Source organism: Carassius gibelio, chromosome A6, assembly GCF_023724105.1.
Source record: "Carassius gibelio isolate Cgi1373 ecotype wild population from Czech Republic chromosome A6, carGib1.2-hapl.c, whole genome shotgun sequence".
NCBI classification, from domain to species: domain Eukaryota; kingdom Metazoa; phylum Chordata; class Actinopteri; order Cypriniformes; family Cyprinidae; genus Carassius; species Carassius gibelio.
In genome coordinates, this window is record NC_068376.1 from 6786026 (window position 1) to 6803182 (window position 17157).

At 39.6% G+C, this 17157-nt stretch overlaps 1 protein-coding gene across 4 annotated transcripts; it reads left to right on the top strand.

The window, feature by feature from the left end:
- The first annotated feature begins 435 nt into the window (after window positions 1-435).
- On the top strand, window positions 436-13919 carry LOC128016170 (MAGUK p55 subfamily member 4-like). Of its 4 annotated transcripts, none has more exons than XM_052600618.1 (22): window positions 436-672; window positions 1825-1950; window positions 2080-2238; window positions 2314-2420; window positions 3097-3180; window positions 3480-3611; window positions 5607-5688; window positions 5840-5925; window positions 6547-6618; window positions 7226-7422; window positions 7597-7655; window positions 7764-7781; window positions 8210-8251; window positions 8338-8358; window positions 8528-8542; window positions 8677-8718; window positions 9543-9722; window positions 11290-11370; window positions 11472-11565; window positions 11673-11781; window positions 12595-12729; window positions 12839-13919. In XM_052600618.1, the coding sequence occupies exons 4-22, from the start codon at window positions 2322-2324 to the stop codon at window positions 13028-13030; spliced, it is 1740 nt and encodes a 579-aa protein (XP_052456578.1). In that variant the 5' UTR covers window positions 436-672; window positions 1825-1950; window positions 2080-2238; window positions 2314-2321; the 3' UTR covers window positions 13031-13919. The 4 variants fall into 4 exon arrangements, with proteins under 4 accessions (XP_052456578.1, XP_052456576.1, XP_052456577.1 ...); XM_052600616.1 differs by having other exon boundaries at window positions 2117-2238; window positions 2314-2391; XM_052600619.1 differs by lacking the exon at window positions 436-672 and having other exon boundaries at window positions 1924-1950; window positions 2117-2238.
- The last annotated feature ends 3238 nt before the right edge of the window (window positions 13920-17157 follow it).

A 17157-nucleotide genomic window follows, 5' to 3' on the forward strand; every position in this document is an offset into this window, starting at 1 on the left:
ACTAGTTACGAGATATAAACCCCGTGTCCCCGATCTGCCGTGCAGTTTTGTAATAATTTCATAATGTGAAAACAGTGCAGTGAGGTTTAAAAATAAAAATAAAGAAAAGTGTGAGTGTGCCATTGCCTCCACTGTTTTAATCAAGGAGATTACATCCCATGTACATGTGATGCAGAATATATTCAGTATGGGATCGTCAGTTAGTGTGTGTGAGTGAATCAGCGAGAGAGAGAGAGAGAGAGAGAGAGAGAAGTGTTGTGTGAGATTGTGTGATGAGGAATTAATAACTGAAAGACTAAAGGAGTTTTGTGATAGAATGACATTTGAAAGAATATGAAAGGACACACATTCACTCACAGACACATCCCGATTTGTCTCCAATCCCTCCCTTCCTGATTTCCTCCCTACGTTCCTACACTCTCTCTCCCCGACTGACTCATTTGCTTGTGAAGGATTAAGCAGGATAGAGAGGGATTACACTTCTTTTCCCCAAGATGACTTCTGCGTGCTTTATGGAATACTATTCACCTTATTCATCTGTTTATACCATTATATCTGAGTGAGTTAAAACTGACTATCATCATGCAAACCCTCTTCAGAAGCTCTTCAGTGTGTTAAGTTCTAAACTGGGATCCAAACAGAAAGACAAACTGAACGTGAAGGAAGAGGGAGGTGAGTGGACAGGATTTGCTACATAAGTTTCTCTGGCTGAATGGGGTTTATAGTTCTTACTTATGACGAGGAAGCTCCCTCTGCGACAAATGTAGTATGCTGTTTATTTACTGTGATTGTTAAACCCTTCCTCAACTTGGATTCAGCATCGTTACGTGCAAATTCTAGACATATTCTGTAGTCTGAAATCAGATTTGGCTATGCAAATAGACTCAAATGCAGAAACACTGAAGTAAAACCCCTTTTAAAAGGACAGTAACTCTCAGAAAGAATATTGGAAAATATGATGTCCAGTTTTATATCACACCCATTAAGTCATAAAGTCTGAAAGTAGGTGCACCTGTTTTGTTCAAAAGATCTGCAGATTAATATCCAGTGTCTTCACCTGCAGTGATCATTACCAATAATGGTGAGAAATTTAAATCACGCTCTTCCCTCTGATATTGTTATTGGTCATGTACAGTTTTTTTTTTTAAGCTACTTGTGGTGCACTTATTACCAGAACAGGCCCCTTGGAGTAACCTGTATTTATGTGTTTTACTTAAGGGCATTGGCGGACCACCTCCATTCCGGGATTTCTGGATTTAACTTAAAACCTAAGCATTATCAGCCCTTACACTTTAACCAATCAATTGTCTTTCATTTCCAAATTTGTCATAACCTTGACGTTTTTATTCAAAGTAATGTATTTTACAATAATAATATGGACAGTCCCTATAGACCAATAATCTATTAGGGACCTACGAACGTTTGGTTACTAGTGCTGAACTTTATGCCACACCATCCTAAATTACCACTAGTTTTTGTTAGTAAAGATTTTAAGTGCATATCCAAATCATCATGTCTCAGATATGAACCACTTATATTAGGTAAGGCTGGAAACTTGAATTGTATTTACAACCATAGAAGTTCTAGAATGCGTTTCCCAAAAGCATTGTAAGACTAAGTAGATTGCAGACACCATTAGTGTCAATGGTTCAACGGTACTTAACCTTATGGTGCTTTTGTGAAATGCATCCTAAGCTAGAAGGTCTTATTCACAACAGTGAAGAGGAAGTAACAGTAAAAACACAACATTTCGATTGAATTTCCAGTTTACTTGCATGTAACAGTCAGCAGTTTTTTCTTGAGTTCATGTGCTTTTTCTTGCAGCTGTATATGAGGAGGGTCAGCGCATCATTTATTTATTCCCTGAACCCTAAAACACTCCAGAATTGACAATGAGACCAGACGTGGAGACTGATCCTGGGTCAGCTCCACTGGAGATGGGAGAAAAAGGTACAATGCTGCAAGTATCTACTTAAATTGAGTTTTGACCTGCTATTTAACAACATGCTAATATTAAGCACTGTTGTGGCTGCTAAAAAAGCAGTGAGCATCACATATAACTGCCATGTACTCAACCAGCTTTCAGTTCCGAACGTGCTTGCATTGCATGTTCCAGGCCTGACACAGATCTTGGCACATGTGGTTGCTGAAGTGAGGGGCTCTGTCAATAAAGATATAAATGGAGCTGAACTATTGTACAATCGCCTCAACACCCCCTGGTTGCATTCCCTACTAAAGGTAGAGTCCATCCTTCAGACACTTATTAACAGTGAGTTAAAAGTCAGGGTTCATCATCTCCTTCTATGTCTGCAGGTGTATGAATGTCTCCAGAGGCACCTAAAGGGTCCAGCAAGGCCATATCTTTCCTATTCATCTGGAATCTCTCTACAGGTCAGCTCCACTCTAACTGTCCCAAAAGGGTTAGTTCACACAAAAATGAATATTCTGTCATTAATTACTCACCCTCATGTCGTTCCAAACCCGTAAGACCTATAACTCATTTGCGTAACACAAATTAGTTTTTTGATGAAGATATTATCGACAAAACCTGAGAGCATCTTACCCTCCATAGACAACAATTAAATTGAATAAAGTCATTATTTTTGTATTCTATTTTGCAATAAAAAAAAATTATCATAGCTTCATAAAATTATGGTTGAACCACTGATTGTACTTGGTCTTTAGACCTCTTGACATCAAATTAACATAATGTTATTACCCGACTGACATGATGTTATTACTCTGTTGGGTATAGGTTTTGGCCTGAATTGGTCTGGGGCTCATGAGGTTTACTGTTGCCCTTGGTCTGGGCTGTAGGGGGTCTAATATTGGTTTGGATCTAGGTCTTAGAGCAGGGCTGGGCAACTTTGGCCTTCGGGATCCACTGTTCTAAAAATGTAACCAAAGTCTTCAGGATTATTTGAAAATTAGAGGCTGGTGTTATTGAGCTAAACTGCAGGACATTAAATCTTGATGGGCAGAGTTGACTACCCCTATCTTAGAGGGTCTGTTAGAGGTCTTGGATTTGACTCCAATTTTTGTAGAAAAACATTTTCAATTCCTACTACAGTCCTGACTCTTGTTTTGGCACTCTAGATTCTGTCTGACCTGTTGGCAGTCCCAAAACCCTCAAATGAAGTTCGAGAACTATATGCCCTCCTAAGCCATCCCCATGTACAGGTGAGCAATCTAAGGATATAAGGATATAAATACATGTTTTTTAAACAGCATGGTGTTTTGAGGGGCATAGTTTCTCGGCCATTACCCTCTTTTTGAATGAACCTTTCTAAAGTCTCATCCCAGACATTTTTGCAGTGATGTGTGGTAGACTTTATGGACCAGAAGATGATTGTAGACACTGTTGCTTTACATTTTTTGTTAATTAGAAGGTTTTCAAGTTGACCATTTCCATGATTCTATTAGTTGTGTGGAATGTGTTGTCAACCACAGAAATAACAGAAACCACATGTGTTTTTCAGGCTCTCCTTTCTGCTCATGACACAGTAAGTTTAAGAGACTATGAGCCAGATTTGCCACCATTGCCTAAAGACCTGCCTGAAGATGAAGAAGCCATGAGGATTGTTTGTTTGGTCAAAAACAATCAGCCTCTGGTGAGCATGACCAGAAAAAGGAGTGGCAGGCAAATCTAAGGCTTGCTTTTACAAACCTGTGATTTATTTTGACTCTTTCAGTGTACTTTACTGGAGCCCATCTTTCAGATCAGCATAGCAACAAGGTTTAGTGATAAAAAATGGTTATAAACCTTGTTGCTTTGGAAGAGTTTTAGCCATGAGGTTCTTTCTTCTTAATTTTCTTAAATAATAGATTTACATTTAGATGTTTGTTCATTCATATTTTTTTTATCTAGTAAAAGTGTTTCTGGTAACTATGAGGTGTGTGTTGTCATGGATAGACGGGAGCTGGTAAAGAGTTTCAAAGCCATTGGGTCACTTTAAGGCAAGAAACCCCCTGTGGACCCTTCTCAGCTGGGGGACAGCTGGCTGGAGGCATAGATGCCATGTGGGAAGGTCCCAGGGTTGGTGGTTCAACATCCAGCAACAATCCTGCATCCCCAAGCATTGTCCCCAAGCGTCCCTGGGTGGGTGGTTCAACATCCAGCAAGAATCCACCATCACCAAGCGTTATTGCTCCCACCCCTACTGTATATACCACTGCACCACTTTGGGAAGTTGCCGTCATAACAGTATATTATGGAAACAGAGCCTCAGTTCCTCCACCCCTTCTGTCTGTAGCTCTGTTTTGATTGGTAAGGACCAAAACTAGATTTGGAGGTTCCTATTATTACATTCATCAAGATTTGTGACTTGAATGCCTCTGCTGAAAGCATTATGTAATTAGTGTTCTTTGTCTTCTTGTCTTCAACCATTTCACCATTCATTTCTCATTTTTTTCACTGAAGAACATTTTATTGAGAATTTAGACAGCGGGAATGAGAGTGATGGCAGTTCTATGCTACATAAGTTTCCCCAAACTTCCCCATGGATTACGTCAACATCTTGTTGCTTTCATTCTTCAAATCCTCCTCCAAAACAGCCCCCCCCCCCATTCCCAAACTGCCCCCCCAAGCCCATGGCAATGTCATCGGGTAAGGGAGACCATCACATGCTCTCATACAAGGCTGGCAAAGGAGGAAGATCTGAATGAATTGCGGAATACATTGCAGCAAGCCACCAGCTGCATGGAGCGCAGTTCAGAATGCGTCCGCCTGCTTGGAGAGAGGATGGCTGCTGCTACTGAACGCATATCTGAGAGTGTGCAAGAGAATTCTCAGGCTTTGGTGATTTTAACACATGTAGTGGAGAAGCTTCAAGAGTTAGTCTCCACAAGCAACACAATTTTGGAATCACCACATGGCACAGAGACTACAAGTATAGTGGTTAACCGGATGGGTAGCAGATTGCTCAGAGTTCCCACCAGTCCAGCTATTGCCTCATCCTCTCGCACATCTCATTGTCCTTCCAGCTCCTCCTCCTCTTCTTCGTCATCTGCCATCACTTTTCTGGAGCAGCCAGTGCTATCAAAGGGGAAATCCTTTAATCCCAAAACAAAGCCATCACAATCTCTTCAACGGAGACAGCTCGATGTCCAGCACCAGATGACCAATGGCTCCTTGACGTCCAGCCCGGCCCAAAACCACAAAGTGAAAAGCAGCGCATTTAGATGTTTCTTAAGCCAGAAGAAAAAGAAAACAAGAAAAAGGAATAAGGCCAATTACACGTTTCCATGCTTATGAACATCCTTTCATATTCTTGTTGTCTCAAGCATGCAGGTCTTTCAAATCTTTGATATATGTGTATTCATCTAATTTGTTACCACCAGTCCTTGATGTTACCATTGTCTAACCTTTTTGGAAGTGATGTTTTGTTTTGTTTGGTATTTTATTGGTCATTCTCATTGGTTCAAGATCCCCATGACTGTCCGTTCTCATATCATCATGTAACATTGCAGTTCAGTTTTTCATTAAATATTGTTCCTGGCATACCACTTCCATCAGATGTTTGATGAATGCATGTTTTGTGCTTGATTCATATAAAATGAAGCCTTGTAGATATTTAGATTGATATCTGCTGTCTTCTAACGTATAGGGAGCAACAATCAGGAGAGATGATGTGACAGGGGAAATATACATTGCTCGGGTTATACATGGAGGACTGGTTGACCACAGTGGTGAGGGTTGCCTGGCTGTACTGTTTTTCTGAATCCTTCGTTTTTGTATGTGTGTCTGATATACCATGCTCACGTATTTTATACGGTACTCTCTATGTCAGAATTACTTCTCATGGAGTCTTGTCTCCTGTCTGTGTGTTGATTGTTGAAGGTCTCTTGCATGCTGGAGATAGGCTGGTGGAGGTAAACGGTCAACCCGTGTTTGGACTGGAACCAAAACAGATTATACAAATTCTGGTTAGTACACATTTACTCGCCTATTATATGTTGGTCCACAAAATGGGATTCTGTTACACTTATGTCCCACATTTCCATCCGGGTCACGGCACCAATGTCAGATAAAGTCAAGTGCCCTTTATTTCTTTAGAACTTGATACACACTGTGCCAAAGTAGTTTCAAAGAAATAAACAGGAAATTATTAGAATCAATTATGGAAACTCAACTATGGAGACAAAGTGTCATTATTTAGCTCAAGTTAGTTCAGTGTTGGATCAGTTGATCAATAACAATGTAAAGTTCATCCATTTGAAATGAGTTTAGTTCAGCTATAAGCAGTTCTATAAAAGGCAGAAATGTCATTATTCACTTTGAGTTAGTTCAGTGTCGATTCAATTCAGTTCAATACCAACGTCAATGTTGCAATATGCAATTCAGCTGTACAGCAGCTCTATAGAAAATTATAGTGCCATTATTTATTCTACAGCAAAGTAGAATAAATGACTCTTTTTTTTATCACAAACCAAGGCTCTGCTGTACCAAACAATAACTATTCTGACTATTCTTCTATTTCAACAAGAAAATAATAATAAATCAACCATATTCAGTTTTAAGTTTTGTGTCTTCTTTTCCTACCACAGGCCCACTCCCATGGAACCATAATGTTTAAGGTGGTTCCCAACACTGACAGGCCAGTCAACAACCAAACCATGGTGCGTTACCAAACATCAACCCTAGATCTATACTAGTCTATAATCTATACTATTCTAGATCTATCTCAAGATCATAACTTGTCTATAGTATGGAATACCCAAATTAGCTACTTATATATTACTATTTTACTTGTATTACTTATATATTACTCTTTTTATTCAACCACATGTATCACAGCAACCAGTGAAACAGTGACACACACTACTTAATTTTCCCAAAACAAAGCACACTGTGCAGTATACTGTATCCCAGAATGCATTGCACTTGCCATGACCTTCAATTTGTAGTATGATGAATATTCCAGAACATCTTTATCTTCAATAATTATTTGGAAAGACTAAGAAGAATGAAAACATTTTATACAAAATTGGAATACAAAATAACAAAAGGACATTGTTAGATTCCACTTTCAGAATTATTATGCATGTAATAATGAGGTCATGTGACAACTGGTATACTACTCCTTGACATATTTATTAATGTTGCTGATTGTTTAAGTTTTTTTATTTTTTATAATAGGTGAAGGAAGTTTTATTGCATTTATCGGTATGCCTATCAACTGCGAATGTGTATGATGTTTTTAATGGCTTTTGCTCTCTTCACAAGCTGTATGTGCGTGCCATGGTGGACTACAATCCCCATGTGGACCCTTCCATTCCCTGCACAGATGCTGGCATGGCGTTCAAGAAGGGAGATATCCTGGAGATTGTGGATCAGTCAGACACTCTCTGGTGGCAGGCTGTAAAACTACCCAGTATCTCTGCCTGCGCTGGGCTCATTCCTTCCACCAGCTTGCTGAAAAGGTCAGTTCTAAGTAGTCGAGGGTTAAAGGTCAGTGACAGAATAATTACACATCTGCACACATAGACTGTGTGATGATGTGATGAGATTTGGCAGGTGACTTGAATACGAATATGTTGATAATCATTGCCGGGCCCGTTTTTAAAACCAAAATGTGACTGTGTGTCCCTTTGTAGGAAGCAGAAAGAGTTATGGTGTTCTCAGCCTTATCATCCTCACACTTGTGTCAAAACCTGTAAGTAAACAGCATATGCTGCTATTGTTTTATATGTGCATTTACTCAATATGTGATTAATTCAACTGTTATGTATTGGCTGTTTTTTGTTTTCATGCCAACCTGCAGTGAGCACAGTGGACGAAGGTGAGCATTCAGTCAAGAGTCTAGAAAAACACAAGCCTGTAGGTTATTAGAATTATTAGAATTTCTAATTCCAGTAAGATTTGTTTTTAAAAGAAGTAATTGTTTTTAATAAAGACTATTATGCTCACCAAGGCTGCATTTATTTGATCAAACTGCAGTACAGTAAAATTGTGAAATATTTTTACAGTTTAAAATAGCTGCTTCCTTTTTTATTATATTTTATTTGTGATTTGTTCCTGAGATGGTCAAGCTGAATTTTCATCATCATTACTCCAGTCTTCAGTATCACATGATCCTTTTAATCATTCTAATATTCTGATTTGCTGCTCAAGAAACATTTCTGTGAACACTGCTTGTGTGTGCAGTGTGTAACACACCTTAGGCTCGTCTCTGATCTCTTTCTTTTTTCCTCTTTTTTATTCTTACAGAAGATGAACTGATTGCCATTGATGAAAAATTTGTAGAAGCAGGTACGTTTTCTTGTCTGATTTAAATGAGTATTAAAACCTTATCTATGTAACGTGTTTTATACTTGTTTTTGCTTCTTCATGCACAGATGAGGAGGCGTTTGAATCTGGTGGGTAAGTCCTGAATATATCAGGAGTAAACTGTAGTGAATTCAGATTTAGGGCCATTCTTACAACTACAGCAACAACTAGATTTGTGAGAAAAGTGCAGCTTTAAACACTTTAAAATTATTGTCTCTTAAAACTTATGTTCCTGTGTCCTTCATGATGATTCTTCAGAAGAGCTAAAGGATGGTAAGTGTAGAAATCATACAATTTTATATTAATTGCAGCTGCTTGTGCTAATATGATATACTTTATTCAAGTCACTGATAATTATTCTGCATTCGTCAGTAGATGCATTAACTGTGTCTTGTGTCATTTTTCAGAGGAGAGTGAATTCAGCACCAACATTGAGGGGATTTATTTGAGTGAGTGACTCTCAGATATTACAAGATTTACTGGTTTATATTTATTATAGCTTATTCAAACACTAGATGAGGACAACTGAAAAATACTAGATGAAGGAAACTTAGGTTTATCTACAACTAACATTTTGCACATACTGTTGATTTAAAGGAGTGCAGGTCACAATTTTTCATATTGACTAGTCAGGTGGAAGATATTAAGTGTATTATTTATAGTAGATTAATAACAAAATACAACACATACCATTCATTAACTGTCTGTTCCTGATTCTGTAGCTGTAATGATGAGATAGAGACGTTTGGATCCATGTGCAGAACTTTAATGATGAGAATGGTCAGACAGGCAATGATTTGTAACGGCGTCAGGTATGTAGGGATAATCAGAATTGATAACAGAAACAAGCAGATGTCGGGGGCAAGCAGCAGAGAATCAGAGTCGGTATAAACAATCCAAAGGTCAGGTACAGAAGGAAACCACAAGGAAATGTCAGACTGGCTAAACAAGACTTCGCAGGGAGTGGGAGTGAGTGTGCTGCTTTTATGTGTGTGTAAATGAGGTGCAGGTGTGGCAAGGAAATTGGCTGGTGAATGATGTGCAGGTGTGGCAGGGTGATTGTGATGCAGTGACTCATGGGGAATGTAGTTCGGGTGTGGTGCAACAGATGAGAGGTGCTAGAGTTCGAGTGACATCTGGTGGTTGATGTGGAATGGTCCTGATTGGAGTGCCCTCTACTGAAGTTCATGGGCACTCCATCTAATGATCGTGACAGTAGCATCATATGACTGTGTGCATTATTGATCGTGTTTTTATTCTCTGTGTATGTCAGCTGGTTTTCGACGAAGTCTGCGTCTCTGTCGCCAACGGAGAGGTCAGGCTTTTGGATCATCCCAGTTCTGCACCGTACGCTGCCCCTCGAGCTGTTACAGTTCACTAGACAACCCGTATGAGGAGGTGGTGCGGTACGAGCACCATCCAGAGCACCCACACCGCCTCATAGCACTGCTGGGTGAGTGTGTCTGAGTGGGCTACAATCAGCCAGAAAAATACACCTACAGGTGCTTCTCAATAAATTAGAGTGTCGAGGAAAAGTTTATTTATTTCATTAATTCAACTCAAATTGTGAAACTCATGTATTTAATAAATTAAATGCACACAGACTGAAGTAGTTTAAGTCTTTGGTTCTTTTAATTGTGATGATTTTGGGTCACATTTAACAAAAACCCACTAATCTTAAATAAGAATACTTCATGAAACCAATGAAAAGAGAACATTTAGTGAATTGTTGGCCTTCTGGAAAGTATGTTAATTTACTGTAAATGTACAATACTTGATAGGGGCTCTTTTTGCTTTAATTACTGCCTCAATTCTGTGTGGCATGGAGGTGATTAGTTTGTGGCACTGCTGAGGTGGTCTGGAAGCCCAGGTTTCTTTGACAGTGGCTTTCAGCTCATCTGCATTGTTTGGTCTCTTGTTTCTCATTTTCCTCTTGACAATACCCCACAGATTCTCTATGGGGTTCAGATCTGCTGAGTTTGCTGGCCAGTCAAGCACACCAACAGCATGGTCATTTAACAACTTTTGGTGCTTTTGGCAGTGTGGGCCTCATAAAGCTGGTCAGCAGAAGGAAGCTAGAAGTGCTCCAAATTTCTTGGTGAACAGGTGCAGTGACTTTAGTTTTCAAAAAACACAAAGAACCAACACCAGCAGATGACATTGCATCACAAATCACCACAGACTGTGGAAACTTAACACTGGATTTCAAGCAACTTGGACTATGAGCTTCTCCACCCTTCCTCCAGGCTCCATGACCTTGGTTTCCAAATGTAATACAAAACTTGCTCTCATCTGAAAAGAGGATTTGGACCACTGGGCAACAGTCCAGTTCTTCTTCTCCTTAGCCCAGGTAAGACGCCTCTGATGTTGTCTGTGGTTCAGGAGTGGCTTAACAATAGGAATATGACAACTGTAGCCAAATTCCTTCACACGTCTGTATGCCTTGACTCCAGCCTCAGTCCATTCCTTCCTTGTGAAGTTCTCTAAAATTCTTGAATCCAGTTTGCTTGACAATCCTCATAAGGCTGGGGTTCTCTCAGTTGGTCTTTTTATTCCACATTTTTTTCTTCCTCTCCACTTTCTCTTAACATGCTTGGATACAGCACTCTGTGAACAGCCAGCTTCTTTGGCAATGGATTTTTGTGACTTACACTCCTTGTGAAGCATGTCAATGATTGTCAGAGACCATTTTGAAGGCTCAGGAACCTTTGCAGGTGTTTTGAGTTGATTAGCTGATTGGCATGTCATAATTTTCTAATTGTTGAGATCGTGTATTGGTGGGTTTTTGCTAAATGTGAGCCAAAATCATCACAATTAAAAGAACCAAATACTACACTACTTCAGTCAGTGTGCATTGAATTTTTTAAATACATGAGTTTCACAATTTGAGTTGTATCACTGAAATAAATGAACTTTTCCTCGACATTCTAATTTATTGAGAATCACCTGTATACCACCTTGTACAACCAACCCTGCCTGCACATTATCATGTGTGTCCTGAACCAAAATTCTGCCATCAGGTCCGTCCGGGGTCGGGGTAAATGAATTACGCAGGAAGCTAATTGAGATCAATCCAAAGGTCTACCAAGGAGCCGTTCCCCGTGAGTTTCATATTATAGATATGACTTTGTGTGATATAACTATGCATATGTAAAAGTGGACACGTGTGCTAATTTTGAAGTTGACTTTCATTTCCATTCAGATACCACACGGCCACCCAAATGCCATGAGGAGTCTGGCAGAGAATATCACTTTATCAGTCGAGAGCAGTTTGACACCATGGTCAGCAATCACAGGTGGCCCAAATATACTCAGCTATACTCAGAGAGGCAATGTATAATCAAACAAAATGTTTTTATTAACCTTAGATAGGCCAGTGACTTTTTTTCTCTTTCCTCCTCAGGTTTATTGAGTTTGGGGAGTTGAGAGGTCATCTCTATGGCACTAGTGTAGATGCGGTTAAAGATGTCTTGGCCAGTGGAAAGATCTGTGTGATTGACATCGAGCCATATGTGAGTTTCTCTTGGGAATATATTGCTTTGTGCTGTTAAAAGTGGTGTTTGCGATAAATCTTATAAATCTTTCAAGTTAGGAAACTGAATAACACTTTAACTTGCATATTAAACTTACTGTGGGCGATTAACTCGTGTTCAGATCTGTTGAAGGGAACAGTGTTATTTTAGTATTGTTAATATACTATTAGGGTTATTATTGTTAACTAGAGCTAAAATAAAGTATGTAAACTAAACAGAAATTAGAAATCCTGCCATGACAACTGTAGCACTTTTTTTTATTTTTAGGCTTAATTTATTTGTTAATATTTAGGTTTTATTATTTATAGTTTTACTATTTAGGTTTATTTATTTTTTTCAGTTTTAGTTTTCATTTATTTCCAGTAATAAATAAAAACTAAAACCGAAAAAATACTAGATATTAACAAATAAATTATGCTTAGATATATGATTAGTAAACTAAACTATACTATTATAGTTTTTATTAATTTATTTTATTTTTATATTCTAAGTTTTTATTTTAATTTTAGTTACTTTTTTGGATTTTTGTGTTATTGTATTATTTTTTATTATTGTATTATTATAACATTACATATTTAAATATTACTATTTTGGTTTCATTTATTATAATTTCTTTTTTTTTATTTTAAATTTTTTTATCTATAATATTTTTAATCTATAAAGTTTCATTGATAATATCCCTGGAATAGGAGTGTGCTATTATTATGCTACTGTAAAGCAAAAATGGTTGTCTGATCTGGATTCTGACTTGTTCTGATGCTTTACTTTGCTTTCTATGTTCTTGACCTCCAGGCATTAGAGTCTGTGAGGACTGCAGAGCTGAGGGCTTATGTCATCTTTATAAAGCCTCCCAGTGTTGAGCAGATGAAAAGCACACGGATGAACTCACATATCATCACAAATTACTACACCAGCCGATGTTTTAAGGTGAGCTAGCATCTTTATCTCTGTCCACTCAATTAATTTTTCACCTTTCAAGGTATGATTTGTGTCTTAAAGGTAAATTTTTTTCCATCAATCTCTATATTTGCATCAGGATGAAGATTTTCAGGAGATAGAGGATGCGGGATGCGATATGGAACAGCATTACTGTCAGTTCTTTGATCATGTGATAGTAAACGATGGCCTGCAGGCTGCATGTGTGCAGCTGCTGACCGCTGTGAGGAGAGCTCAGGATGAATTGCAGTGGGTACCAGCCGCGTGGATCAGACCGACTGGACAGTCTTAATCTAAACTCAGGGATACTATAGGAGAGCGGATGAGCACGAATATTCAAATGAAGTTTCTTTTTCACTTTTTTTGTTGAGAATAATGTGTGTTTTGTCTTTAAAAATGTTAGAGTCTGAATACAAATTTTCACATTTTTTCAGGTGTCAATCTTTTGTTTGGACATTTTGTTCGCCCTTGTGAAAAACAAAAACAAATAAAACCTAAATATTTATTGAGCTCTCCAAAAGAGATTTGGTATTTGTTAATCCACTTTAAAATGTGATTTGGGGGATTTTCACGTCTGGAGTAATGAGTGATGGGGTTCATGAGAAGAACAGAACTAACGTCACTTGAGTTGACATGCGTTTATGGGACAGTGAAAAATGAAACCCATCACACTTCATGTTACGCACATGTCACACCACTTACATTCAGATTGGAAAATATTTTTGTATAAATTATTTTAAATTAAGTTAATATTTTACTCATTTCAGTTTTATTTTAAACCTGCATATTTGACATGCATTTTTAAATGCTTTTTTGAAACCACTCAGGCCCAGTCCATAGACTTTTGTCTTTTTTGAAATATGAGATATTCTTATGAAAATGTTGCCAAGGTATTACTCCCTTTATAACACTTCTCTTTTCCACTATGGTTTGCCCCATGAATACATTAATATGCAAATAAGGTGCAGTATATAGATACATTGAATAAAATGTGAATATCAGTTTATGGATATTTTACACACACATATAAATAAATAAATAAAATTAGCACATCAGATCATTCTGTTATATCTTTCATAACATAGTTGAGAATCATCTTTGTACAAAATTTGGTTAAAAAGAGTCTGAAAATTAAAAACTGATTGGTGAATGAAAAAAATAAATCATTATTTTTGCCCATACATGCCTTTTCATGTCTATATATTTATTTATTGACATCCTCTACAAAGGACATAGAAAAAAATATGAATCATTTTCTATATTTTTTATATGCTCCAACCGATGTAACGACATAAAAAAAAAAAAAAATTACAAAACTTTATTTGGCTCTCATGAGGGTAAATAAAAACGAGAAGAAATACAAGTATCTTAAAACGTAAGTGTTATCTATCTTTTGTGTACGTTATAGGGTGTATATATACTCTATGCAGTGGGAATTGTGACGTGTTTCCGACTACACTCTCTACTGGGCTAACAGTTTGCAGTTCCGTATTTACATCTGACGCTAACCCATGCGATAACCTTGTGATTGGCGCGAAACTTAACAGCGACAAACATTTCTGGTTGTTCTTATATCTAGTTTTTGGCAGCTTAACCATAGAGAAAAAGGTTTTGTGGTTGAGTTGAGTTGAGTGGTTGAGTGGATTGGGAACATCGAGAGAGACCGCTGACCCCTGATCCTGACTCGGACGTAGACCAAGAAGATATAGACTTTGATGTGGAGAGGACTGGACATGATTATTGTTCAGTTCCCGAAGCTGCAGCTGTGGACATGGTTCTACATGAAAACGTCTTAGGTTACGAATGTAACCATGTTTCCCTGAGTAGGGAACGAGACACTACGTCCTCTAGGGGGCACTATTGGGAACACCTCATCGTGACCCGTGTCTGAAGCATACATTGAAAAACACCAACTTGTTGGCCGGCTACAGCCTCTGACGTCACTACCGGTGCGACTATAAACAGGCACTGGGAGAATACATCATTAACTTCTTCATCTGAAGCTTTTGTCGAAAGCAGGGAGCTAGAGGACGCAGTGTCTCGTTCCCTACTCAGGGAACCATGGTTACATTCGTAACCTGAAATACTCCTTTTAAAGGGAACTTCGAATTGCGTCCTCTAGGGGGTGCTATGGGGAACAGTATACCCACGCCGCCATGCTGAGGGGAGTGCAGGCCAGATTCATGGCGAGCACTAAGTACCAGCTCTACCATTTCCACGGGAGTTGCCCCTGGGACGTTTAGTCGACTGTCTGTGACACCTTGTCTTGTGTACCCATTATGGCCAAAGGCCTAAGCTACATACCCAACTTAATTGTTAGGGCCTCGGCCCAGGGTTAGAGTTGAAGGCTTGGAAACAAGAAAGATTCCTTTGAAGTGATACGGCTAAGAACCTATCATTTTACACCTAGTCTTGCCTGTCACATGGGGCTACTGCTAGCTTACACATAAGCTTAATGAAAGAGCTGTCTCAACAGTTCTCTAGTAGCAACACCCTGTTTAGATAGGTATCCGAGGATACATAGGTGGAGTGGCGCCCAAGATGAACGGGGCTTTACCAACTGAAGAAAAGTCACGAAGCAACCACGCAAAGCCCTCACCATATAGGATTTTAGAAAGAACACAGAATACTACCGTGCAAACTTACCACAGTGTGGATTTCAGAAAGTGTGCAAAGACTTCACGTGCACACTTACCATAGCATGGATTTTCAAATACTGTTCTAAGGAGGGGCTCTCGTGGCACTCTGATAAAGCAGCTCATAGATGGAATGGTGCATCTCAAAACAGTATATTTGAGAGTCGTCAACTCGATCTAAGGAAACAATACTGGAGCGCTCTGGAACTCAGTCTCATATGAGATGAGAACTCCGAGCTCAGAGTAGTGTGCTCATAGGCGACCCTTTTTGGAAAAAAGGGGAGCGCTGCTAAACTACCATGAGAATCACCCAAATAGCCCCTCATGTTGAGGGAAGCGATGCTTGAGATGTATAAATAAATACAAACTGGCTGAATGGAGCCCAAGGAATCATCTCAAGAAAGCGAGCGAAGCAGTGCGCGTAACCCTTACTGTACAGGATTTCAGAAAGTGCGCCGAGACTTGCGTGCACACTTACCACTTTTAGAAAGTGTGCAAAGTGTTCACGTGCACACTGACCACCATGTGGTCTTGAGAAAGTACACAAAGCTTAGCGTGTGTACCTAAAGGTTCCTAAGCATCGCAGAGGCGCTGAATCGCAAGAGAGAGGCAAGCTTAGGGAGCAACACCTATATGAGGGAGCAACAGCATATACAAGAAGACTTCTGTAACTGCCACCTCCGCTTCCCGCTAGATGCAACAGCACCACTAAGTGGCCAGGAGACCTGTCAGGATGACCTGGCCAGACATCCATGAAATTCCCTGCAGTGCTGTGCCAGGCCTGATGATCAAGAAGGCTCCAGCAGAAACCTGTGATCTCAGCCACTTAATACCGGGACATGAAGCCGGATGGCTGGTGCTGGCGAGTGTTTAGTAAACACTGTAATTAAGCACTGCAAAGGAAACTCACAGAGTTTATTAGTAGACACATAACCACCAGCAATTTAATACACATAAGTATAGGAGACTGTTATGCGAGAGATTTCCACCTAACCTTGATCAGGTGGAGAGCTGGTGGTTACATGGGAATTAGGAAGGGGAGGATAAAAGCAGAAGTTAAAAATACCTGAAGGGAACGAGTAGATTCCTCGTTATCACTCTGATTAAGATGAGAATGCTGCCTCGTCTGGATCACATCCCTTAGGTTCTGCTTATTTCCTTGTGACCCATGATTCCTCTTACCCTTGCCCGCAGGAGAGGAGCACGAGTCACGACACTAGCTTTCTGTGCTCATCTTTGATCCTCAGATTGAGACAGGCAAGGACCCCTATGTTGTTCGGGCTCAGACCTGGACCTTCGTGGAACGAAGGATCTGAAAGCAGCAGAGCGTGCTTTCGTCTCCCTAAACTTCTCGATCACCATCTCAACGGAAATACCGAAAAGTTCAGAAGGCGAAACCTGAGTATCGAGAAGAAAGCCTTTTCTTTCTTCCCGATGTCTGCCAGGTTCATCCACGGACGTCTCTCCGCTGCCACCATGGTCCCGCCCATGGCGGAGGTGGCCTGCTTGGTAGCATGGAGAGAAGTGCAGCGCGGCTACCTGATCAGGAGAAAGGCCCTTGCCTCCATCCAGGTCCCTTAGCAGATCAGCTTGATATGCTTGAAGCAACACCATCGTGTGTGACAAAACCATAGCCTGACCTGCTGCTGCGTATGCCTTGCCATTTAAGCCAGGTGAATTTCTGAAGGGGCTTGGATGGCAAGGAGGGAGCTTAAGAGAGGATGCCTCCCCTTCAGATAGAAATGTTATTTTTTAGCTCTTTCTACAGGGAGCATCCTATCAT

Excerpts from the sequence above, each read along its gene's own strand:
- LOC128016170 (XM_052600616.1), top strand. The coding sequence starts at position 1,893 with ATGAGACCAGACGTGGAGACTGATCCTGGGTCAGCTCCACTGGAGATG. Across the intron at positions 8,719-9,542 it reads CATTGAGGGGATTTATTTGA|CTGGTTTTCGACGAAGTCTG; the intron begins GTGAGTGACTCT and ends TGTGTATGTCAG. Across the intron at positions 11,566-11,672 it reads ACCATGGTCAGCAATCACAG|GTTTATTGAGTTTGGGGAGT; the intron begins GTGGCCCAAATA and ends TTTCCTCCTCAG.